Genomic DNA, 27,342 nt, shown 5'->3' with positions numbered 1-27,342 from the left:
CAGGTCTTGCTATAATACAAGCAGTGGTTAAAAGCACTTGCTATCACTAGAGACAGTTAAAGCAATTGTATTGCCAAAATTACATTTTAGAAAGGAAAGCAATATAGGAATTGCAGCATGTGTGGTCATTCCTCAAGTGTGTTTGCTAAATATCCATTGCAGTACACTTGATTATATTCTTCCTTTTTTATTTCTCTTTTTTCTTTCAAGTGTAAGGGATGAATAACTCTCCTTTCCTACTCTTTTTCTACCTAAATGAGTTCAGAAATTCCCTTTTAATGTCCTTATTATCCCTCTTAAAACTCTGGTCCTGGTAATAAGCAAGTGGGTAAACAGTTTGGTGCTTACAGCAGTTCCATTTCATGCATTTGTCCTTCTTAGCCTACGATCTGATTCATAGATGAGCTGGGCTTTAGTACCATTTCCCCAGAGATTGTGGCATATAGGAGCAGTAATTTTGATTGGAGCAGTGAAGACTTGCACAGGAAAAGATGTTTGCGAGCAGGAGAGATGAGAAAGCACTACCTCTTCAGTGTGGTTCTGCAGTGTTCCCAGATGTGAGCAAACTTTGTAAACCCCTGCATGTTCCCAACATTAGACTAAAGGACTGACTTAGGCAGACCACAATGCATCAGGGCAGTGGGAGAAGCATATGTACCAAGTCTTGACCAGAGCATCTGACCACAACATTTAAGCCTGACCATGTGTCCAGGCTCTGTCCGGGCAAGTCTGCGTTTCCACACCCTGCCAGGATTTGCAAAATCCGGCTTGGGCTAAGGAAGGAGCATCACCCTTAACTCTGTGTTTGGTCATTTGCTGAAGGTGGAGGTGGTTTGAGCCAAGTTCTTGCTCTTACCTTGCCATCTAGTTTGCAGTAAGAAATCAAGAAAGAGAATTGGGTGAATAGACATGCACTGACAGACATTCAAGGCATCCTAAACTCCTGCTTGCATTGTATTTTGACAATAGTCCTATTAAATGTGAATCATTCAGTGTATTATTCTTATTACTCATTCACCTCATATAACAGGCTTGGTCCAGGCACCGTTGAAGTCTTTCCATGACTTTACTGGGAATGGGATCAGGTCCTCAGTGCCACTTTAGCTGGGTGTTTTCATGGCCAGTTGTAAAGTCGTTGTTCCAAACAGCCTGGAATAATAATACTGTAAACTAATCTCTTAATACTACCTAGATTCTATTTACCTTGATTACCTTGGCTCTTTTGACCAGTCGAGATAGGTTAATATTACTAATAAAAAAGAAATGTATCCTCATAATGACCTACTTATTATAAGTATTATAAAGTACAAAAATACTGGAATGACATTCCAAAGGGAAATGGGCACTTTGGGTCTTTACCATGTCCTGCTTTGACCTCTGTAGCCAAAAATAAAAAAAAACTCTAGATGAACTCTCTCAGACTTTGAAAATGCTGTGCTGTATTGGAATAACTCTATTGAAATTATCTACTTGAAAATATTAAAAAATAATTATTAAGTTGAAATTATGCAAGTCTACATGCAGTAAAGATATCACATCAAGAATTAAACCATATAAATGAAAATTGATGTACACTTTAGCAATATCTCTCTGAGACATCTCTGCGTGTAATATCCTTCCTTGAATATGTGTCTGTCTTTTTGCAAAATAGGGCCAATGAATTGTACCCATTAAATGCTAAATTTACTAGCTGGTGTTTGCTGAATCTGGCCCTTATTAAATGTCCAGACAAACTTGTTGTAGTTTATTTTGTAGGACGTCTGGTTGGAACATTAAATACAACAAGGAAAAATAAACTTAAAAGTAAAATGGTTCAACCCTTGCCCTACTGGGAATTTTATTCCTTGATTGGATGGAAGCAGAAACAGGTCAGTGTTTCCAAATGAATTATCCCAAATTTAAAATTGGATAAAAACACTTTTTACGAGGGTAAACCTTACGAAGAAATGCTACAATTATTTTTTGGATAGTTTTGGTTCATGAGGAGCGATTAGTTTCACATATTATGTCTAATTTTATTCTTGGTTTCTTCAAAAGGGAAGATTTTGTTGTAATCAACATTTGCCAGCAAAAAGATTTTTTAAATAACCTTGCAGTACCACTTAGTAAAAGCTCTGTTTGTATTCACTTTTGCATGTTACGAGCAATGTTTGAACCCACTGGGATTCTAGCTATAGTTCTTCTACAAGATAAAATTGTAGCCTTTAAAAGATGATATTGCACATGAGAGTGTGCCAGCCCATGACAGGCTGTGGATGTGCCATTGAAAAAAAAAAGCTGTTTCTTTAAGTCTTTTTTTGTCTTTTTCTCATGGTCTGATGTCCTCAGCAAATTTTAACTTGTCATCAGTGTCAGCAGTGTTAGCAAGGAGCTGCTTTATTTCTTAAGCTGTCTAGCAGAAATTTCCACATTAATTTTAATTACTCGCAGATTTTTAACAATCTGAGATCACTGAAAGTCAGTATTTTCCCCTGTTACTACACAGCAACAGTGATAGTATCATTATAATTTCCAAGTCTAGCATTTCTCTTTTTTAGACTAAAGGGGATTAGTTTGTCTTAGTGCTCTGGCATATTAAATAGGTAGTTTATTGACGCTGTGTCTGTAATACAAAGCCTGTAGTCGATTTTTTTGATAACTCCTCAGGAATATGGAGTCACTATAAACTTTGTATGTACTTGTATGCTTAGCAAGCCATGATGTTTTCAATAATGAGGCTCTGGTATATCATGTGCTAAGAATTGTTATATGCCAAAGCAAAAACTGTCAGAGCAGTCACAAGGAGAGGTTGCTCTGTCACCCCCTCCCCTTCCCGATTTGGATTCTGATCCTTGGGACATGTTTGGTTTTGGTTGTTTTGAAGTGGCAGGTTTTGTTAAGTTACTGCTCCATCCAGTCCTAATAAATATCAGCTGTCAGCCACGATCATGCCAAACTGTTCCCATCTTCCCGCCTCCTAATCTTCATGATATTTTTAATGTTTTGCTTACAGTCGCAAACACTTTCACATGATGTTGAGCAAATTGGGTGAAATGGAGCTGTTTCATGGTTTTGATTAGACAAAAACAAAATTAAAGACTTCTTTCTATCAAGAAGTGGGCTTCTGAGTCACACTCTGCTGAAAACAAAATGTTTCACACTTTGATGGAAATGAAAATGTATGTGGTGGTAACAGTGCTGGGGGTTTTCTGTGCATGTATTCCCTGAACACCACCAGGACCAAAGTAGCATCCTCAGTTGGTCACAGTGCAGCTGTCTTGGTAGAGCTCAAACCTGTTCCTGCCCCAGCTCAGGAGTTGCTGGAGAAGGCAGGGTGGGTATGCAAATATATAGTGATGTAATTATTATGTATCAGTATTGCCATAGTGCCTGAAGAGCCCAATATATTGTTTAGAGAACTTGTAGGTGGATACAGAAGTAAAAGGAAATTACAGTGATTGTGGGTGGTAGAACAGAAAACCAGAGATGCAAATCCCATAAAACGGGAAATGTTCATCATGGCAGGATGAACCAGGAACACAAACCTTTACTAAAGCACCCTCCAAATGTTTCTATAGAGCAGTAATTCTTCACATTTTTAAACTGGAAGAGCATCTCACTGTTACGAGCAAACTCCATAGATAATGTTGCATCCCACTGTTGTTTAGCTGTTGGGCAGGGAAAGCAGTGGTGGCAGTGGTGTAATAGATGAGATACACATTTATTGTGAATGTAATATTATTTTGTGAAATTATAATTGCTCTACTGTAATTACTACATACTCATTAGACACTAACATGAATCAGGTACTGACTCCCAGCTAAAGACCTGCCTGTAGACACTGACCTCCCAGCTGAATGGGAGCATGTGTCTGTGACTCCAGGCATGTCAAGGACTACCTTCTGGTGTCTTGTAGACCAGCAATATCACTGCTCCAGGATGTACCGGGTCTCATTCTATGGGCACCTGGCATTGACTTCTTACACTTAACTAAAATGAAATCTTCATTGCTCAGATCATGGGATGTTTCATTTTACGTGAGTCCAAATGATATGCAAAGACAGTTAGATGTGTTGTATTTCATGCCAAAGCTTTTAGTGAGCTTGAGTGACTTTATATAATAAAACCCTTTGAGGTAAAATGTCTCTTCTTACAGAGAGTATCCAATCCACTCAGATACCATAAATGGGAAAGGGGAGGTGTCTTTTGGATTTGCAGGCATAATTTTAATGAGGTAGAATATTAATCAGATTACGTTTTCACCTGGATATCTCTTCTCATGTGACTGTTTTAGGCAAAGTATTACGTCCTTCAGGTGATTACAAGCGACCCATGCTTTGGTTTGAAAGAAGAAGGGGAAAAGTGCTTTCTACCACCAAATTCCTGCCTCCTCACCCAACTGTGCAATGCTGGGTGACTGTTTTTTACTAAAAAAGAAAGCAGCATGCCAGCTGGATATCTTCCTGCAGTAGCTAGGTTTTCCTTGGAGGATTCCCATCTCTATACTAAATAGGCTTGACTATGCTTGGCTTATTAGCTTCTGCAAACATGCTTGCCAAGGTGGGATGACTGTAGGCAAAATGAGTGCAGCAGGGAGACAGAGGCAAGTAAGTAGGAGTGATCAAAGTCTAAAGATTTGCTGGCAGACGCACCTCCTTCCTACGCTCCACAGCCAGTGGGTCCAGTGCTTTCCCCTTGTCCTACGTATGAATCAACACATCCAAGCAAATGGTGCCAAAGCAGGGGGTGGGTAGGAGACAGCCTTAGCACTGTACAACAGCTGTTGTTTTGCCAATACATTCAGTAGGAAATTTAGAACAAAACTCGCCTTTGGGACCACGAATCTCATTAAAGTTCACCAATGACACTGCAGTAGACAGAACTGAAAAGGTTTCCATTTTTTTTTCTTTTTAATGCTGTTACAATAGAAGACACTATGTAGGTTTTATAAAAGGCTGACTTTAAGGTTTGTTGAAGCTGTCTGACGCCAGTCCTAGTGAGGCACTAGAGGTGGTAAAAAAGTGAATTTGCCAGCAAGAAACATTTATTACTGCATGGCAGAAAGTGCTTCCTGTTGAAATGACAAATTGTCAGAAACGCTGAACCTTTAGTTTCTTCATCGGTGTTCTACAGAAAGGTAACAGTGGGAACTGATATACAGTAGGGTGGTGATGCTGCTCTCTTAGAATTTCTTTATTCTGTTCTCTGCTCATAAATTCAACTGCGCATACATATATTTTTAAGTCTTTCTTTTGTGGCAAAGACCTTAAAAAACAGTTAACCCAAAACATATAAGGAAGCCTTTCGTTGGCACTGCATGTAACATTATGGTGCCAGCTGCCAATTTGCTGGGCGGTTAGTCTTTGATTTACAGTTTCAAATATGAGTTTGAGTGGGTGGGTCACAGCTTTTTGGTGCCATATTTGCCTTATTTTGTAACTTTGGCTAATCATTCCACTCGCTACAGTCACTGTGTCTAATAGCAGAGTCTTGTCCTTGATGGGCGGCATGTTCATAACTCTTCAAGCGCTGAGCTCCTCCGCAGTGGTAGATCCCCGCCTTCTCCCCCCATTCTTGTAATGTCTTTTCCTTGCTAGGCTGGAGGAGGAGGAAATCCTATGCCAATTCTTTGAGCACTCACTCAGCTGCTGTCTTCACAACAACTATAAACGTTACCAAGCGCCCCCGTTGTTTTCATACTCCATCCGTATACTCTATACTCACTTGGAACTGAATCTTATGGAAATTTCGGGCTTGTGAAGAACCTCGCAGATATTTCCACTTGAACTGCCATGGTAGCAACAACACGCCGTGCTTGCAGCCTGCTGGCCACCTAGTGACCTTGAACTGCTTTGCAGTGGCTGCAGAGTGAGATGCTTAGGTGGTAGGAGCTCTGCTTGAAGGTCTACAAGGGGCTGAAAGAGGGTGCACAGGAGGATTTTTCACGCAGGCAGGTCAGAAAGTGTACAATTAATAAGGTAGTACACACACGTGGGTGTGTGCATAAATGTACAGTCTTGAGTCCAGTCAATAAAAGCATGAAGGAAAAGACGGAGAGACTCGCTTCAACTGCTGTCAGACATATACGCAGAAATTCACCTCTGTAATCTCTATGCAAAATCACTGACAACGCAGATCACCATTCTCCTTCACTGTCCTAAATGCCACACTTATCATTTGCAATCTAATATTGTATCTCAGTGTCCTTCCAACACTAATGCAAAACCACATCAGATCAATGTGCAAGGTGACCTGGACAATGCATATAAACTCTGTGCCATGCATTTAGTATGAAGAGTTGAATTTCTGGGATGCTTGTGCTGGCTTGTTGGGCTGAGCTTGGGTTTGCATGGGACATCTCTATTGGATAACCATAAACTACCTGAAAAAGTTGGTTTTGCTGGGAATGATACACACAGAGGCATACATAATTCTGTTCAGCTTGCTGCACCTTTTGCATATAGTCTATACAATTTGGAGTGTAATGTACACAGATGTAGCTTTTTTGAAATTAGCACAATCATGCTCAAATTCCATGGACTACGTAAAGCCTATTACCCAGATTGCTCATGTTATCTAGTTAATTCCTGTTTTTTTCGTCCAGGATACTGCTTTAGCACAGTATTCTGAGGAAGAGAGTGAAATAAGGGAAGATAAAAGGTGTTCTGTGGTTTCTTTTTAATTGGAGACCGGAGGCAAAATGCCTCCAGATAATTTCTCAAAGAAAAGTCATTGTCTTCTCCCACTCTTGTCATTAATCTCTAAAATTATTGCACAATTTCTGTTTAATGTGTTAAGATTTCTTAATATGTTAAGACAATGTGGAAAGACAAATTTCAACAGGAGGGAGCATGTTTCTTTGAATGCATAATTTTCAAATCTTTGTCTGAAGTCTTCATTCATCTTGCCAGGTCTTTTGCAGTTAAAAACTTAATCAAACTCAGTATGAATAAAAATATGTATTTTTCTAAGGGCGATTAGTCAAAAGAACTGGAAATTGCTACAAATATTGAAAGTGATGGTCATTCAGATTTTGCTGAAGCGCATATTGCTTATGCTGTAGCTGTATTAACCAATGCTGAAAATGGGATCCCAACATATGGCTGACATGATATTTCCAGTTCTCCATTTTTTTGTGTTAAAAAGGACTTTATAAATTCACAGTAGTGAATCTCAATATCTTGAAGCACAACATCTGCTTCAAAGTAATACCATGCCTAAATGTATTGCAGTACATGTATGGTTTGCTGCGTTACCTGATAGCCATTGTATTGTTCCTCCACAAAAAAAAATTGGGTTCCTTTAGTCTAAAATTCTGATTCTATAATGTAGTGTGGTGTTGCATTAGTGAAGCCTTTTTCATAAAGCAGAGCTAACAGACCTAAGTTTGAAGTACAATGTGGATTTTTTTAAGTCTTGTACAAGCTTTTTTGCTTGGTTTGATTATTGAAGCTTCAAAGGAAAAATATAAATGAAACTGAAGTATAAAAAGTCTACAAAGCTATCACTTTAATTTGGAAAGTTACTCAAGACACTCTTTGATAATTCCTAGATATTTCTTTTATATTTACCCAGCTCCAGATTGTTTCCATTGCCAGACTGACACATATAACGGAGTTTCCCTTTACTAGTGAAGGCTTTGGTCAGCTCTTTTGGTGTTTTGTGCGTTGCAGTCACCAAGCAGAGCTGCTATGATACTCACTTCTGGCCACGTTTTGACTCTCATGTTAGTGCGGAATAATTCACTTAGGTAGCCTCAGTGAGGGACTCTCAGATTTCCAGTAAGAGGATCGCTAGCAAACTGTTATTTCCCATTCCAGTTCTAGTGTCACAGCTCAAGCAATTTTCTGGGTTTTTTCAGCCCATCACTTTGAAGTTTAGTAAGCCTATGCAGGTATCCATGACTGTTGACTACTGACATAGTTGACTACTATCCATGTTGAGCACTACATCAGAAACAACAGCTATTTGAACACGGCGATGGCATTTGCAAAAACAGTTACTGTGGATTTTTTTTTTCCCCAGATTGCTCTCTCATTCCCTGGATTGTTCTATATCCAGCTCAAAAGAACATATTTATAAGACTTGTTATTCTGACTCACTGAGTTGAACAGTATTACACAACTATTTTTCTGTCAGTCACGGGATAACATTGCCAAAACCGCTCTGTATCTTTTCCTATGCATTTGCTGGTTTTGATGGATATTCTGCTGATCAGCAAGGTGGGAAGTATTGAATGGGTATCAAAACACAGCCCCTGCCGCTGCGGAGGGTAACTCAAGGAGCAATCTATAATTTAGCTGCTCAGTAATTGACTTGAGGCATTGCGGCAGTGCAAGTTGTTTTTGTTAATAGAGATGAAATTATGGGTGTAACTAGCTGGCAGTCTTCAAACAGACTTTTGCAAGCTGTTTACTCAGCTGTCTCAGGGCAACAACTGCATACGTGAAGTGAATTCTTTCAATATCTCTGTTGTGGTATATTTAATTTATCCTATTTTACCACAGTGTGAGAAAAACAAATTTTGAAGAAAGTAGGATTCATGTCAGATGCTACACTGCAGATAGGCTGTGACATTAGCTGCGTAGTTTGACATCATGGGTGAAGATTTTCTTACTTCAAAGTATATTCATACTAATTTTCCAGTAATTTGAACCTTCAGAATCAAAAAGAGGAAAAGACCAAAGAAAAATAAATCACAGTATGTCTAGTATATGGACAAAGATCAGTTTAATTTTTAAATCAACGTGGCTAATAATAATAGTAATGATGATGATACCCTCTGGAAGCAGCTACAGACATTTGTCTAATGCTATTTTGAACTAGAATATGCCTAGTTTAAGTGGATATAATTTGGTCCACCCAGGTGTGTACCAGTTTAGAAAACACTTCTAAAATAAATTATTATTATTTCTTTTCTGGGGATATTCTGTCAAATGCATGTTGCTCTTGATAACATTACTTCTGACTCAAAATACAGTGATTTTAAGGTCAAAAAGACACTTTCATCTGTGCCTCCATGGTTTTCAGTCACAAGAAGGTAATGAAAAAATAACCTTTCAGAAGTATGGACTTTGAACACTGATGAAATTATGTTGGACCCTTCTTTGAAGAGTTAAAGATCATAAATGAGTGAGATCATCTCTGAATTTTACTAAAATATTTCAGAGTGCTACTATAACAGGAAAAAGATGCTGATAAAATTGAGGGAAAAGAATTAGGGAAAATTTTAAACAACTTGCATGCAGTTTTAGCTGCCACTGAATCCTATTATGTTTTCCCCTCAGACATAATATGAAATAAAATAGTAATGCAGTTCTTCAGGCTGTGGCAACAGAAAAGGGCTTGAGATAGGAAACAGTATAGCAGTCTGATTGAGAGCTGTGCAGGGCAAAACTGACTGTAAAATATAAATACAAAGGAAACACGAAGACCTGCTTGCTGTCCTGTGGAGCTCATTGCTAGAATAGTGTGTGTGACTTGATGGATGTTGTAGTTTGAGCCATTTCTGGGGCAGAGAGGGAGGAGGAGAGAGGGAGAAGGGAGCAGGGAGGAGGTGAAGCAATTGTAAGGAGTGAGCTCAATCGATCACTCCTATCGGCTGCACAGAAAATTAACTACTTTACAATTCACTAGTGTATATAACATGTCATATTCCTCAGCCCCAGAATAAAAAGGTGTAGCACTGTCACAGCTCAAGCCGAGACTAGCTTACTGTCTTTGGCTCAGGATCAAGTTCTTCTGAATTTGTGGAGCTGTTTCTGAATTTTTAAAAAAAATAATTCAGAAAAATTTTAATGGTCTGCTTTCAACATTGTTTTTTAAAAGTTGGTAATGTCTAGACTGATTTCTTACATTGCAAAACACAGACTGTCCTTCTCACTGGAAAACATTCCTTGTGATTCCTTGTGTGCTGGATACCCACCTTAACAACCGGAACGCTTGAGCTATAGATTTTCACTGTCATAAAGGTGATAAAATGTATTAACCTAAAAAATAATGTGACTGGCTGTTTTCTGAGAACTCAGACACAACCAGGTGCAGTGCTAACGGGCAGTGCTGGCACCAACTCAGATGAATGAGTCCAGGTTCTCAGCTGACATATCTCAGCATAGCTCCTTTGCAGCTGCTGTGCCATCCAGCTGGGAGAGGAGGGCACCGGAAGAGGGCTGCCTGCCTGCTTCCCTGCCTGCCCACCTGCCTTCCACACTTCATTTGCCAGCATTGATTCTAGAGACAAAAACAAATAAGCAGCAAAAGATATGAGCTCCTTGCTTAGCTTTATTTTGCTTTGTGAACAGATTATGAACTGCTTTTTGATCACTGAACAGTTGTTTATAAACCAGGGAGAGATGAGAGACAAACAACAGGAGAAGAAAAAAAAAAATCTAATAGCCAACCACTCCAATTCAGAATAACTCTGTCCTGCCAAGGAATGACAGAGTTGCATCAGACTTCCTCTCTGAAGGTGTGTATCTTGCTGTACTGGCCAGTGAAGGAGTGAATCTATTAGCTGCTGCATTTAGAAGAGATAAGCGGGCAATTAGAGAGAAAATTGTGAGAGAGAGCTTTTCTGTCCCAAAAAAGGAGCTCCTTACCAAGTCCATCTTTGCCAGAGCTTTGGGGAAGCACAACTGCTGAGCTAAAGAGGAAAGGATAGCAGAGAAGAGAAATTCTTAAATTGTAGAGCAAAGGTCGTCCCTACATACACTCCCATGGCCTTTTCTACATTCCTATGTATATGGTTTATTAAACTTACCTGATGAATTTGATAAGGTCTGTGGCATGTTATGTGAGAAGAATTATACATTCAGTGATTTGTTAGATTAATTGTATCATTAGATTTTTGTTTGTATGACATTAACTGCTTAAAGCAACCACATCGTTAAAGCTAATATAGATATATATATGTGTTTTTTATTGTCTATTCTTAGATATAAATAGAGTTATTGTCTCTAATAACGCATAAAAAAGTAGACCCTTATTGCATCCCGGGGACTCAGGAGTTAAAGGGAGCAGGACTTTTCTCTGTAAGCAAGTCAGATCTTGGACTGTGTTTCTGGCTCGGCCATTAAGGGTTTCTATGATATTTGGGCCATTTTAGACTTTTATGTCACTGATCTGTAAACTGAGCCTCCTACTACATTTAGTGACATTGGGCTCATCTTTAAAACAGCGTGAGGTGCAGCAGCATGGATCCTTGCAAAGAGGCCAAGCAACTTCCACAAATGGGTCCCCATATTTACAAAATGCTTTGGGATTCCTGGAAAGCGTGAAGGCTTGTTGTTCACTCACAGCAGATTGTGTCACTGATTCCCAGGCCAGTTGCCTCATAAACCTGAATTAACCAAACAAGTGCTCAGAATATAAAATATTTTAAGCAGTGTGAAATTATGCCTGCTGTTGGGGAAAGCTGATTAAACTTCCAGCAGAGCCAGATTCTGTGACTGTGGGGAGGTTCCTTTCTGCCTGCTCCTATCTGAAGATTGCCACTACCACCTTCTTCACTTAAGTTAGGTCTTTGCTAGATAAGTCTTTATTTTTTCTTTGGTGTCTACCTGATGTTTGAGTGAACAATATGAATGCATGTGAATTCATTGAAAACCCAGAATGCTGTTGTACCAAATAAAATCAATGCAGGCCCAGAATTATCCAGGACAGCTTTGCGTTTAAATTTAATAGTTTAATTTCACATTATGCTGCCACACATACCGGATTTTCTCCAATAAGACAGTAAATGCTTGTTTCTCTTCTTTTTCTGCTGTTGGCAATACAATACCTATGAACTTAGGGGTTCTTCTTTGGAGCGGTTACTTATATTTATGATGGCAAGAAGTAAAACATACTGAAACAGTCGTGGTTACAATATTTATAGATTCTGAATGCATATTAAATTAGAAGCAAAGAAGAAGCAGAATTACATTTGTTTTGTAACACTGTGCAGTTAAGGCCAGATCCATTCCTGCCAACACATCTGCAAATGTTTTAGCTTGTAGCTGAGAATCAGAGCAACATTGCTAAACATGGGTGGATGGTAAAGTACAGCCCAAGTGTCACCCATTGAACAAAGAACCCCACAGAGAATCTGGCTAGAGTAATTAATGAATCCATTTGGAAAAGTCAGTGCCCTTCAATTAGCCTGAATGTAGTGAAGCAGATGGGATCCCATCCTCCAGGGAGAAAATTGAGAAAGATCCTAAGAAATACTGCATTGGACTGATTTATCTGGGTAATTATAAGCCCCATTTGCACAAAACTGTTCAATATGGCTGCAGTGAGAAAATTAAGAATTTATAAAACGCTGATATGTGGCCTAAACTATCGGTGTTAGTGGAATCACGTGTCAAGCAGGATCTTGGTTCAGAATTTGAGACTAATCATCAGTCAGGAGAGGCTGAAAGGCAAACTTGGCGATGGAGGTGGGGGATGGTGGCAATGCATTTCTAGCTTATCTTTTGTTAAAGCTCCTGTAAGTTCATCTGCAGTGGAAAAAATCACTGCCATCCTAATTTAATATGGTGTCTTGCCTTGAAACATCCTGCAAGATTTCAGAAAGTGAAAGGAAGATTCTAAAGAAACTTTTTTTTTTAAAAAAAGAAAGAAAACAAAATGCAAATTTTCTTTAAACATTTGATGGTGGAGGAACAAAATGAGAAGAATAATGATAGCAACATTTGAGAGAGTGTGCATCCTCACTTTATCCTAAGGAGACCTCTCTATGCTTGTGAGTGGTCTCATTTTAAAGTCAAAGCATTGTAAAACTTGCGTGTATAAATGAGAAGCTGCATGGTGTCTTCTAAGCAATAACTGGAAGCCACTACATCTATATTTTAAGTGTACTTATATGTGATAGAAATGGAATTCGGATGCTTAATAGAAGCAGATAAAGAAAAATAAATGCTGTTTACAACAGCATTGACACCATATAGAAATTATTGCCTGCAGTTTCTAGGGCTGAGAAGGTTTTTTGGCTGTAGGGAAATGGCTCTCCATCATCATGGATTTTACAAATACTCTATGCGGTTAGAAACACCTTGGCTTAAATAGCTCCAAGCAGCAATTGGCACGGTGTTTTCTGAGTCTGGAGCTTCGACAGAAGTCTTGGAGTTTTTAATGAATGGGAAGGGATCTTGTAGTCATAGATAAGCAGCCCCATAGAGCAAAGTAGTGGGCCATGGATGGAGCAAGGCAGACTGAAGACGAGTGAGAAGACAGGTGGGAGAATACCTGGCACTGGCCAACACCAAAGCAGTATTAACCCTGCCTCCCTGCAGTTAGAGAGCATGGAGGCCTTGCTGTAGCCTCACTGCTATTCCAGCCATCCAAAATGCATTTAGTTCAGTTCACTTCTGTGCCATTTCAAATCCTGCCTTTTTTGTCCCTCTGTTTTCTTCTTCCCTCACAAATGTCCACTTTTCAAAAATGGCAAATATTTTGGGGTACCTGAGAAGCCCCCTTCTTGCCCTCTCCTACACTCTCCAACCGCTCAGCACTGTATTGGCATGTTGGTCTGAACACTATCCCCATTGAACTCAAATAAAAGTGCATTCATCTGTTTTAATGAATTAAAAAATCAGTTCTGGGCAGAATGTCAGATATAACAAATACTTTTAGGGCACTGAAGCAGTGGCAGCAAAGCTCTGTGGTTCTGGTTGTAAGCCTGCCTTGTGGATTCATTGATGTGCCTAATGTATGCTGTTAAATTTTGTATTTTATATTTTTCTTTTCTTGCCTCAGGAGGCCTGAGATAATATGGTGATGAGTGCATTGGCCAGAGCAGCCTGGGCGACATGTTCCCACTTCCAGCCATCCTCTTAGCCCGACAGAAGGCAGTCTGAGACTGGTACAGTTTGGCCTATGACTGCACCTTCTCACCCTCTGCTGATAAATAAGCAGGCTAATTGAATTAATAAACAGATAGCTCTTTCCCCTGCCAGCTGGAGCACCATCAAAATGTGTGATAAATTATGTGTCAGTGCTTTAACCACAGGGAAGAAATGAAAAAATTAGCTGCCTCAACCTCTCTTTTCAAAGTCTTCTCCCCCACTTTTCCATTCCTGCATTCACGCAATCCCCAAGTTTGGTTTGCTTCCACCCTTCTCACCCCTTGTCTTTTCTCCTTTGGCAGATCTCCAAAGACAAGTAGCCATGAGAGGGTAACTCATTTGGCCAGGCCACTAATGGCTGTAGGTGGCAGTGGGATGCTAACGTTCCCTGGAAAAGAGGCACAGAGGCTGCAAGAGTGCAGGGCACAGATTTGGAGTGAGACTGCCTGTGCCTCAGCTGCTAGTGCACAGATGTCTCTTAATTGCCCTTAAATTGTTAACTCCTTTGGCTGAGACAGGAGCCACACACAAGGGGCAAGAAGGGGTGCAACTGAACAGAAGGAGACAAGACATTGGGAATCCTTACACTGACTTGCTGGTGTGACAGTCAGAAGAGGGAACTTCATCATAAGCCTAGTCCTGAATGTCAAAGAGGTGGGTAGTACATGAGGCTTTTTAGTTTCAAAAGAGAGAAAAAACAATAGGACAGAAGGACTCAGTGATTTCCATAATACAGCAAAGATGTCCCTGCCACCACCTATAGAAGAGTTGTTCCGCTTGGAAATTACATATATCTGCACTGCACAGAGGGGCTCAACAGCCCCAAGTAGCAGGAGACAAAGATTTTGTTGCTTCACCCTGTAGGTAGGAGGCAAATATCCGAAGTTTCTATTGCATTATCTTGATTTCTAACATACATGTATAAGCACTAGTGTGTCTTTGCTGGCTTGGTTTCCCTCACTGCAACTCCTCTATAAGTCTCCCAATGAGCAAGCTGGAAAAGTTTCCCAGTCCCTCTCTTTCTAAAGCAGCAAGAAATAAGAAGTGCTGTGGAGATGCTGAGGAGTCTGAGACGGGAATGAGATCACAGCATTATGATCTTGTTCAGAACATGACATTTTTTTCTGGTGCATATGTCAAATGAATCAGACAGTGGTGGTGTCAGGAAGATGGATAATGTTGTCGGCAAGGCTGAGAGAGGAGACAGGAAGATGCGTTAAGCACCAAAGCAAGATGATATTTATGCCTTTCTCCCACACTCAGTAGAAGTACACAAGAAATACTAAAAAAAAAAAGGAAGGTAGGGCAATACAAGGAGCAGCTGATGTGCTTTTTGGAAGACTTGTCTGTGCTGTGAAGGACCTTGAGCAGAGACAGATAACTGGTGTGCTGGAGTTGCCTGTTCCTGTGATCCTGGCAGCTGTTTCTGGAATAAGGGAAGGCATCTCCCTGTCACTGTGGGCGATGCTCACCCAAAACACAACCCATTCTGCCTCCCTCAATGTACAGGGTGCCACAGGGACCTTCTGCCTGCCTGCCCTCAGGCAGGGCACCTCTGCCACGAATTTTCCCCTAAGTGGTTATTTCTGCCCTCTTTCCCCTGGGCAGAAGGGGCAGGGAGTTGACAATCAAGTGAGGCAGGATGCTCTGCGCCTGTCACTCAGTACAGGAAAGGAAATCCTGCTCGTGTGACAGCCACCACAACTGTGGGTCTAGCTAGGCCCCTGACCTGTGCAAATATGTTCTGTATCTTGTGGTACGTGCCGTAGGAAAGCCAAATCCAGCTGTCCAGAAATGGCAGGATGAGTCACTGTCTTACCAGCATCCTTCCCTTCCCTTGGGAAGGTTGTTTTTTTCTGATTTGCTCTGACACATTGCTCTGAAAAGCAGTGTTGCTGAAGACTAAGCATACCACCTAGAAGAGAGAGAGCAGCAGAAATACTGTATTTTACTAAGTCATTGCTCGTTAGCTGAGCCATGGGAAGTGAGTGTGTAGATGCATTCCTAGCCCCTTCAAACACAGACTATTATTGTAAATCACAGTCATGCTTTCTTTTTTTCCACTGAAAAGAAATATTTTGGGATTTGATTCTTCTTGTGTCTTGTTTTACGCTGTAGCTAGCCTAAAGCATATTAAAAAAACCTTGTGGAACTGATAGCAGAGTAACTAGCTACTACCTGCTAGAGGGCTGAGCTCTTACTGTTCTGGGGCCTCAAGTGGCTTTGAAATTCAATGCGTCTGACCCAAGATACTGCTGTTTAAAAGCAGCTGATACATACAGGGTGGTGAAAAACAAGGCAGCAACTTGAGCTGTGCACAAATGGAGGCGATGGCATTGCAGGTGAAGAACAAAGGGGGCACAGTGGAAGGCAGCAGCCTGAGGGCTGAAGTCAGGGGGAGAACACGGGGAAAGGTGGGAGGGTGTAAGAGACTCTCCATGGTGGTGTAGGACAGTACCTATCAACACTGATACATAGAGTGCTGAATATTCAAGATATCCATGCAGATAACTCACAGCATAGATTATACTTATTTTATAACAGCGTAAATTGACACAAAATGAACTTGTTCACACTTCTTACTCTTTATATCTATGTACTACATGCCATACGTGAGTGCCTGCATTTTAAAAGACAACAGTCGGTCACTAGGTTGTCACAGGTAGATAATTGAAAGCTATCTGCTGAATTAAAATATTATTTTCTTTTTGGAGGACAAATGCTGTAATTCAGATTTAAAAAAATGTGAAATAACCCACAAGAACTTTATCATTTTATATGTCCCTGTGCTGTACTTTAAATTCTATTAATTTCTTCAGAAAAAAATTAAAAAAAAAAATCTGTGAATTCTTTAAAAATGTTTCAGGATTCATTTAACTTTAGAAATGAAGGAGTAAAAGAACTTTATCTGAAACTATTTGGTAATGAGACGATGTCTAATTACCTGCATTGAATTCTTCAGTCAGGCCAATAGGCTAATGAACATCAATACTCTTTCACAAAGAGCCATGGGATCTCTAATGGCTGTAAGTGGTCAGGGCTTTGGTTTTAAATTTCAGAGTCTGGTTGGTATAATCTTGAAACAAAATCTACAGATCAGACCGTATCCTCTATGCAGTCAGTCTGTGTGTGTTTGTGTGTGCGTGCGCGCGTGTGTGTGTGCGCGCGCCCTTGAGCACTGCACATCTGGGATGAAATCAAAGCACTTTTAAGTGCACATGTATCCCATTTCTGGCTTGCTGGTAGCCTTTTAAATGTGCTGGGTTTAATCCAGGAAAAACGAGTATTCAAAAGTCACACCAGTGAAGGGAAAAAAAACACACCCAAGTTTTATATACTTGGATGGCATTTTTCTTGGAATATGAATGACTTAATCATCATCAGCCTTAGTAAGAGGTGGGCGATGAAAGTTCAGAAATCTTCTGACAGAGAAAGACTTCGAACCTGTCCTTCTCATGTCCTTGGTGTGTACATTATGCTTATGAGAGAGAAAAGGAAAGCAAGCAACTTGCATCCTCGAGAAGAAACCGAAGTCACTCTGTAAGGGGTCTTGAGGCTTCAGAGCAGTATTCTGCAGAGACATATTTTTGCAGTGCTCATCCTGTCTGATCGCTGAGTACAGATTAAAATACCTAAACCCACAGTGGTCCTTGCAGTCTTACAGAGTGCTTTCATTTGAGTATTTGCTGTGTATGTGGTTTGTATAGGAAATTCCCCAAACTTCCTACTTTTGTCATTAATAAATACATAAATGTTCATTGTGGGCTCAGGCAAGATATCTGTCTGTCTGTCTGTCTATCTGTCTATCTATCTATCTAGCTATCTAGCTATCTAGCTATCTATCTATTTATCTCAGTGCAAGCCCTGAACAAGTACTTCCCACTTCCATTGTACTAGAAGATGGAAAAATGATTTTAGAAACCTAATTACAGTGTTTGCTTGTGGAAGTGAGGAGGACATGAACTGCAGCCACTTTGTGAGAGGCTTTGCTGATGTGTTTTACATCCAACGTGAAGAAGGAGCCCATGGTCTTTCAGCTTGGGAACGACCTCTAATATGGGTGCTAGAGAATGTATCTGGAAGATGGGCAGTACAGACTCAGGTCCTCCCAAGCCCAAGTTTTCCCATTGCCTTGCAGGGTCCTGTTAACACTGAGCAATTTTATTGCCACCTCCTTTTTCTGTGTTTTCCATGGGTGATAACCTAGCATACATAGGAATATCCCATAGATGAGTCTGGCAGCATTTTACTGTCTGAAACCTACCTCTCCAGGGGTAGGTAGCAGCTAAGTAGCAACTTTGCTTTTGGACTCCGGATCACAGAGGGAAAATTGGACAGAAGTTGGTTGTATTTTTTGGATCCTTCCATTGGTGGTGTATGTTGAAATTATATGACACCATTTGCCAGTGATAAATCACTTGCTGTCTGTTGTGTGATTACATAATTAAATATCCTTTGTCATGGACACACATGTAGGGATTGACTTAGACTTGGTGGGAATTAGGGGTTTGATTATTTGAACTTTACATTTCCTGACTCCTATGCAAATCAAATCCAGTCGTTTAACTCTGCATTAAGAAATTATTCATGCAGGAAACAGTATATAGTGAGAAGCATAAACCGTACTTTCAGTGTATTTTCTGCCTTGACTATAATTTACTTGTTCATTAAAAATGCATGTTTAATAGGAGGGGGAATTTAGTATTTTTCTATTTCTAATCCTTATAAAGGTGGTGTATTGCTTATCTCCTTTGTAATGTGCTTTGAGATGAACAGAAGGGAATTGTGGAGATGAAATGTACATTCATGTTTTCTGCTGTCCCTGGAGTTGTGGCCAACCTCCATTAAATGTCATCACCAGAAGATGGCAATTCTAGCAGAGTACCCTAAGGTCACCCTGGCTGGCAGGTGCCTTGGATTACTTAAAACAGGCACTTGTCCAGAGAGGTGTGACTGGGACCGATTTCACTGGCAGGCGTGGATGCTCAGAGCTCCTCCGCGCCCCATGTTCAAGGACACCGAAGCGGTTCTTGCTGCTGCCCAGTCCTTGAGCAGCATGGTGTCTATTAGCTTTATAGCTGCTTTGATTGTTTGCAGTTGATTCTCACTGCTCTCTGCTGAAGTTTAATTCATTTTGTGTTTGGAAGGACAAGGGAGAAAATTTGTTGTAATTATTAGAGGCTAAGCTGCACTGAAGGCTGGATGGCAATCTATTGTTTGTGTTGTTACAACATCTGACTAAATAGGGGAAAAGCACAAAGAAAGGGAAAAGTATAATTCATATTTACCAAATAGCCTAAGAATAATTAGAAGATTAGCAGTTTGGTGATGTTTACTGCCGAGTTACATTAGTGTAATGTGTCACTTTGGTTCTGGATTTCATGTCCTTCGCACGCCTCTCACTTCTTCAGTCAATATGCAGGTCTGTATTTTATTGCACAAGAAATGTAGAAGCAAGCATTTGATGTGGCATCAGATACTTTCTAATCACTAGTCTCCAAAGTGTACTTGTAAGGATCTGCAGTTCACCTACTAGGTGGAGATGAATTGCCTCTAATTTGCTTTTATGAATGTAAGTAGAATATTTGCAAGGAGTGGTTTCTATTGTTTACACTGTGAAATGCTTGTAAGCAGCCAACTAAAAAAGACCTGAGTGACATTATGGTTAAGTTCTTTCATTGCAGTCATAGTTAGAGGAAAAGGTAAAATTGAGTGTGTGATGCTCTGAAATATGCTGCATGAAGTTCTGTTTGCAGTTTTAGCTGCCGCTGGCTTAATTCAGTGTATCCATCTTGGGTATGATACTTAGAGGAGCATGAGTGAAAAAGGAGTTTACCACTGCAAATGAGAAAATAATATTAGTGCTGCTGAAGTCAATGGTATGAAGTTTGGCTAATCAAGATTTTTACCCTGAGGTTGCTATCTAATTGCAGATGTGTGGGCATACTTGATGCCTGTATTTTTATTTTTTCTGATTTCTCACCTTTTCTATCTCCTGTGGAGAACTTATTACACCCCTGTATAATATGGACTAGAATCCCAGTTACTAGTGGAAAAAAACATATTTGAGATCATATTCCATCTGCCCACAGGGTTCTGACATAATCTCCTGTTAACAATGTACCAGATATTAAGCTGATACTACAGCTGGTCTTTTCTCTAATTTAGTGGGATTTGGGCATGCAGACCAGAAGGGGCACTGAGACTTTTCTGAGTGCAGCAATGCATAATTATTCAGAACAATTCAACCCTATTCATGTCTGTCGCAACTTAAAATTCAGCTGCCTGATATAACAGCATATTGTCTGATGCAAGCACAGACCACTCAGGTAATAACATCTATAAAATTGGAGGAGATTTTTGTCATTTCTCCATTGAGGAATAAATGGGAGAAAGTTGTAGTTTATTGTCATATACAGATTATGGCGTATAATATAATAGTCATAATCTGTTGTGTTATAAATATAACTTGCTATAAATATTACAAATATTTATGTACAAATTATTTGAGTTTTTAGTTGTGGGAAAAGCAATCTCCAAATTTACAGTTTTACTTATCTTTTCTTATAACAAACTAAAAAAAAAACCCTGGCTATTTTTCACTAGCAGTTTTGGAGGAAGAAGGGTGGGGCAAAACCCAAAGCAATCTTGAATTAAATTTCCAGGCAGAAAGAGAACTTCTTTGACATGGTAACTTCATATGACATTCACTGGGGTGGCTTCAGAGTAAATGTGTCGGTTAGGGACATTAGCTTGAGCAGTAGTAGAGGAAACACAACACTCATACCTGTGGAGCACTAATATCCACTCTTTCCATTTCCTCCTGAGTATCAAAAATGAGAGTTTCTGTGCTTTCTATAGGACCGAAAAGGGGTTTTCTTTATTCACTTTTTGCCAGTCAGAGGCAAAGTAGGTAGTTCTCTGTGAAGCGATTTCTCGTGTTGCCTGTGTCAGTAACAGCTGTTAATGGAAGTGTCATGATCCAGTGGAAATCAGTTGTAACTGATATTGGTCACTGACTTTGATGAAATAATAAACACAACCTGTAAGGCCAAAAAGTCAGGTGAGATGAGCACCTGCATTTTCTCTTGGCTTGAGTGGGAGCTCGAAGCTGGTGGAGATTTTTTTTTTTTTTAAATTTCTCTATAAAAAGGAGAGAAGAGGGACTGCACCCTTAAAAAAACACTGCCACTGAGATTAGGAGAAATTTCAGGTTCTGTTGAGAGCAGATCTGGGTAGTGAGTTTGCTCTTTCAGCCCCAATTTGTGAATTGCGAGGTATCCGCAGGCTCTGGTGAAGTCAGTCACACAGTTCTTGAAAACCTGAACTGCTGCAGGATCAGGTCCTGGGTTATTGTTCTATTTTAGATGGGATTTGCTAATGTAATCAATCCAATAAGCTCAGTTTTGATGACATCACATTTTTTTTTTGACACTAAACTAAAACAGTTATTTGCAATTAGCACACATAAAATGAACAATAACAAAAATGCAACCTGCCCTTCCAGCTCTACAAATACTCAATGAAAAGAGTTCACCAAGTTCTGGTGATTTTCCCTCCCTGTGCTCTAACTAAAACATCCAAAACAATTGATCTAGCTGAAAATTAAGCAAAATAAAATGTTTACCGTTCCTGAAATATTTCTGTTGGACAGCAGTGACTGGTTAGTGGAAGATAAATGTTGCTCTGGGTGCATGTGCAGGCAGGGCTCTTGCTGCTGCAGAGCTGATCCAAACATGAAGTTAAAGGGAGTCAAGGGTCAGGTGATGGTGGTTGCTGTGCTGGGACAAGATGAAGTAGAGAGCTGGTTTCCTACTAGGACTGGGATCCAGGGCAGCTGGCCCACCCTTCCATCAGGAACAGTGAACAAGGAGCTTGTAAAATACTCAGACCAAATGGAAATGACCCCTGTTGACTGAAACCAGCTGCATGTCAGAACTCTCACTGTCTCTCTTGATTTGCTATCTCAAATAAATGGATGTGGTAGAAGGCACAATGGAAAGAAAACAAAATAATTTATTCTCGTTGAAGTTGTGCCACACTAATAAGCCACAGTTTTTACAGCTGAAAAAAAAAAAAAAAGTTTCTTCACAGATTAAGTTTTCCCCTTTTTTTTTTTTGACTTTGAAAGTCTGCAGTTTAGAATAAGAGATGCTGTAGTTCAGTTTCAGAGGTCTTTGGCAAATATAGTATTGGTAGATTTTGTTAAGTATTCATCCCATAAAACTGCTGGCTAATGAGAACTTGGATTTTTTTTCATTTTGATTCAGAAAACAAAATTACGATAGCTTTTGTTGGTTCTTTGGCTTAGATCTGCGTAGTGAATCAGCCTCATGATAAAGGTCTTAGTGAGTTTTGAAAAAGAATGATGTGCAGGATGTCTTAACTTATTCATATGTTGTTTTCCATATTTTTCCTAATAAGCTCCTGTGTAATACCAGTTATTCTGAGCGTTGTGAAGAGCTGCTCACAGTGAACTGGGTAGCACTTGAAGTCAGAAATGTTAAGGACAACAGCTGCTGGAATCCTCCATGTTATATCCAGGATGGGTTACTGCTATTATTAACATTAGATTGAGCTCTATTCTGACTTTAGAGGTAGGGAAGGAAGTAATTTACCTCATTACAACAGTTGCATCAATGTCTTTTTGAGAAGATCTTCATGTTGTGATGCTTGGTGTAGTCATGTCATGGTTTGATAGGCTTTCTTAAGGAAACTTCTTGAAAGCCATCAATATAGTTTTCCTTTATGCAAACTGCAGCACTGATGTGTTTTGCAAATGCATCTCTTTTTTTAAAGCCTTATTTAGCCAATTGATCATTAGTGAAATAAGCCACCGAATTTGGATTAATAGATCTATTAGTGTCTCAGTGGAATGACCTTCGTGAAGTTTGTGAAAACATGTGGGATAAAAAAATTGGAGGACGGTACTTGAAATGATCCTGTTACTTGTTATTGCCTTGCACTGCCTTCTTTTTTTTTTCTCTGATTTTTTCTTTGTTTTTTCTCCTTAAGAATTTGTTTCTTCCTCATTCTCAGGTGCACAAACACAATAAGGTAGCGGCTTTGAACATAGGAGCTTTTATTGTGGCCTTGCAGTGCAGTTGCAGACAAATATTATTTCAGTACAAAATAGATTTAAATTCCTGTCTGTAGGACCTGAGTGTCTTGGCAGTCTCTCTCTCTTTGCTTTAATGACAAAACCAAGATGTGGTTCAATCCTGGTCATCACTCCTCCACTGGCAGATTATAGCCACGTTGGCTTGTAGGCTCTTCTGAACATCATTTGTGACCCACAGATACTGCTATGGGGAAAGGCACACCTCTGTTCCTCATACCATTGCTGTTTATTGCTGGTTGTCCCATAGGTGGCATCTCTCACTGATAATCTATCCACTGTTCATTATATCCTCTGTCTGAATAATGAATTGTGAGCTGGCTGATGGGTTATTCAGATCATGCTTGTCAGGCATCAAGCGATACCATGGGCCTCCTTCCTTCCATTTTTATCTTACCATTTTCTGCTGACTAATTACTTTCATTAATGAGAGTAAACCAAGCTTACGTTGACTTCTTAAAAAGATATAAAGAGGTCTTTGGTGGCTGCCTGCAAAGAATGTTTTACATTGAGCAAGATGCAGAACCATGCAATGAAGGTTTCGAAGGATTCCTTTTCCTAACTGACAATCTGTCAGGCTCTACCTTTGGCACGCTCTTCTAGAACACTCGTGATTTCAGTAGTCCTAGGGCAGGATGGCACCAGTGAGGTGTCTATATACCAATACAGCTTACAGCTTTGGGATGGCCCTTTAATTACACTGAAAGGAAACATTTTTTTCCCTATATTTCAGCTATAGCTTTAGTATGCAAAATCCTGTATACTGCAGTCCAAAATGTGACAGCCCTTCCCATTGCCCTTTGGTGGTGCTCAGGTAAAAGTCAATAAATCCCATTGATATTAAGGAGCGTTTTGGCCTGGTCAGGACTCCAGGGCCCAATTCCATGATGGTTTGAAACATGAGGAGTACAAAACAAAGAGGGGGATTAGTATGCGATAACAATACAGCAGACATTTGAACTTTTCAGCAAAGAAAGAGGATCAGGTTGAGGCTGCCCGCATTATTTTCCTGTCTTTCTAATGAAAGACCAGGTTGGGTGCTAGTACAGTGGTAGAATATATTTGAGATTGAATTTGAAAAACACATCAATACAATATATTTATCAATAAGTCTTTAAAGTAATATCTTTAGTAAAAACAAGAGGGGAACATCAGATGTTCCTTTTTAAAATCTGCAAGATTACAAGCCTGATGAAGCTAATGCTACTGAGCTGGCCAAAGAGAAAAGGACGAGAGCCAGTTATTTTTACTCAGCAGCACAGTAGGAAATATGTAACTGCTAAATTTCAGTTCAGACGTTTATATATTTACATATTTACAATGGAAAACTAGATTAGATTCCAAGAATGCGTTCCTTCTCAAACTAAAATAAGATGCCTTTTATTAAGGCAACAACAAGAAAAAAACTAAGTAAATCTCAGAACAAAGGACACGGCACTTTTTCTACAACAGCAGAAATTTTATTCTGATTGCTTAGGTCATCATGTATGAATGCTGAATTTTCTACCTTGTTCTGTTCCAGAGACTGAAGGCAGCGCTGACTCATCACCCTGCCGCCATGTCGAACGGGAATATGAACACGATGGGCCACATGATGGAAATGATGAGCTCGCGGCAGGACCAAACGCCACACCATCATATGCACTCACATCCTCATCAGCACCAGACGCTGCCACCTCATCACTCATACCCGCATCAGCACCAGCATCCGGCGCACCATCCTCATCCTCAGCCTCATCACCAGCAGAATCATCCCCACCACCACTCCCATTCGCACCTTCATGCGCACCCGGCACATCACCAGACCTCGCCACACCCCCCGCTGCACTCAGGTGGACAAGCGCAGGTAGACCTTCATGCCTTCTTGCACCTATGAGTTTTACTGTTATGTAGTTATATGCCTGATTGTTCTTTCTTTCAAAAATGTCGTTAGATACAAGGCCCTCAGGCTACTCGTTAACGTCCTCTACCGGTGGAAGGGAAGTGCAAACTTTATTCAAAAAATGGAGTGAGGCAATGACTTGCTTTTGTTGCTTAATTTGCTAAACATTTGTAATATTACTTAATAAAGAGCTCCAAGGGTTTTCAGTGCTCTGAGCTCTGCAAATTGCCACATATCTTTCTATGGATGAGGTGTATTATGGAGATTAGCATATTATATATGTTGCTTAATGTGCTTGAACCTAAACTTCTCAGGTCAAGATTTATAAAGGTGTATGTTCTACCTGCAGGATACATAGATCTTCAGTGAAGTAAAATGGCACTGGTGGGTGTGGTGGGGGTGTTGTGGGGGTGTATGTTTTCTAGACTGGAGATAGTAGAGGTAGCTTTAAAGTATTGGCTTAGAGGGAAATTAAAAAAGGATCCAGATCCTGTGAAGGGGATCACAGTCCCCAGCTGCAGAGTATGAGCAAAAGCCAAGATTGGCTGTGAGTGCAGTGCAATAGCTGGTGGATGTTGTGACAGGAGAAAAATGATGATGAAGCCAGTCCAAGGAGGGACATTTAAACTGGGAAGGCAGTTTTGATTTGGATTCAGGTAATGACAACTCAGTGAAGATCTCCACTGAATGAGTTGAAGATCTCAATTTTTGAACCAGGTGTATTGGCTTCAGCAATCTGGATGTTTCAATATCTGAACTGAACGTTTCTTCAACTAATTTACTAGTGAGAATGGACTTCAGTAGAGTAATTTGTAAGAGGAATTCTATTAATGTCTTCAGGTGACAGGTTTCTGCACAGGATTGCACCTAAATAATCTTCTGGGGCCAGTGACTGTAACATGTCAGGTCAGGAGAGCAAATTTAAGGAGGACAAGCAGGCAGTGCATAGAATGAGGACAAAGAGGAGTGCCATCCATAAGAAGTTCAATCTGTGAAGTATTGTGTTGCTTGCAAATACCTTTCAGACAAGCTCTTAGAAAACATTAAAGAAAATGAGAGGATTTGGCTGACATCCCAGTGTCCCACAACATTAACTATTTACTAACATCTAGGTTTATTATTGCACAGAGGCTGCAAGCACATGGGATTTCCCTAAAGCATTTGCTAATGTAAAATGAATTGTCAGCTTTAGAGAAACAGTCTAAATAGGAGAGCAGCAGACTCCCCTGTGACAAGATGTCCAGAGCTTTCCTAAGTTTAGTTCAGTTTTTACTTTGTGATTTCAATTATTTTCCAATCTGTTAATGAATTATTTTCCTTGGAGTTGTTTAAAAACTCCATTAAAAAGACATTATCTCATAACAGAGAAACAAAAACTAACCTGATGTCTGCCTTAGAGGTCCACAAGAGAGTAAGGATTAAGTTGTGCTTAGCAGACTGAGAACCACATGGATGAAATGGGGGAAGACACTTCACGTCTCTGAGGCTTTTAAAACAAGGGTAATAATACTGACACCTCACCCTGGGTCTTGTTTCACACCCTTTTTGTAGACTGGAATAGCATTGGCTAGCTTCCAGTCATCAGGGACCCTTCCAGACTCCCAAGACCTTTGGTAGATGATTGAGAGGAGTTCTGCAGTAACATCCACCTCTTCCTCTTAACTTATGTGCTGCTGAAGATGAGTTTGAGTCATTCTAGTTAGGACAGGCCCAACTCCTTGTGCTTTGCATGACCTGTTAGCTAGGCACCCTGAAAGATTCGTAGGTGGGCAAGAAGAAATATGAACACCAGGGTAGGTGGGCTGACTAGCAGCCAGAAAGCTATGTCAGATTCACTCCAGTCTTGAGCTTGGCCCACAGACAGATGAACTTTGCCATGCACAGCAAGTCACTGAGGGCAACGGGCCTCATCAGGGATCAAGGAGGTCTTCAGTTTGTCCATAATTGTGAGTGTCAACAAGAGGATGGGAATGGAAGGTGGTGGCTGATCAGTCTGTGTAGGACTCCTAGGCTCAGTGGCTTCCATGGGCAGCAGAGCTCTTGCTGCACGCCAGCTCCCATGGTGTGAAGCCAGTAGTGATTTCCGAACAGATGCATTTGCTGAGTAATAACCACATGGTTATTACTTTCAAAGCTCACCCATAGTCCCCATGGTAATGGCCTCTTTGGGGGTCAGATTGCTCCAGCAGACATTAATTTTATGGTGCATTTTACTAATTATTAACCTCCTTATTCTTCTAAGCCAGATTCTTCTATTCCAAACCACCTGCCAAATGGCAGCATAGTCCATGCCGCTGTGGGTGGTGTGCTCCCATGGGCGGTGTGCTCCCAGGCTGAAACTGTTGTTACTGTACACCGCACCCTTCTGTACTGTTAGCATTCATTTCATGCTTTTCAGCTACCATTTTGATACACAGAAGCCAAATGAATTAATGGTAAAATGAATGAATGGGTATTGGGTTTGTAGTATGTTGCAAAGAACAGAAAGAAGTATTGGATGAAGGATAAAAGTAGAAATCACCTTCTGATAGGAATCT

General features: G+C 40.2%; 1 protein-coding gene across 8 annotated transcripts in view; it reads left to right on the top strand.

Annotated features, from left to right (window-relative positions):
- CREB5 (cAMP responsive element binding protein 5) overlaps nucleotides 1-27,342 on the top strand; it is a 258,138-nt gene that overhangs the window by 218,987 nt on the left and 11,809 nt on the right. For all 8 annotated transcript variants that reach the window (XM_054060285.1, XM_054060290.1, XM_054060291.1 and 5 more), the window contains one exon: nucleotides 24,446-24,769. In XM_054060285.1, the coding sequence (XP_053916260.1) occupies nucleotides 24,446-24,769 (324 nt within the window). The remainder of the gene's footprint in view (nucleotides 1-24,445; nucleotides 24,770-27,342) is intronic.

This window comes from Cuculus canorus, chromosome 2 (assembly GCF_017976375.1).
Source record: "Cuculus canorus isolate bCucCan1 chromosome 2, bCucCan1.pri, whole genome shotgun sequence".
Classification (NCBI taxonomy): Eukaryota; Metazoa; Chordata; class Aves; order Cuculiformes; family Cuculidae; genus Cuculus; species Cuculus canorus.
The sequence above is the reverse complement of the archived record's forward strand: the minus strand, read 5'-3'. Positions and strand labels throughout refer to the sequence as shown.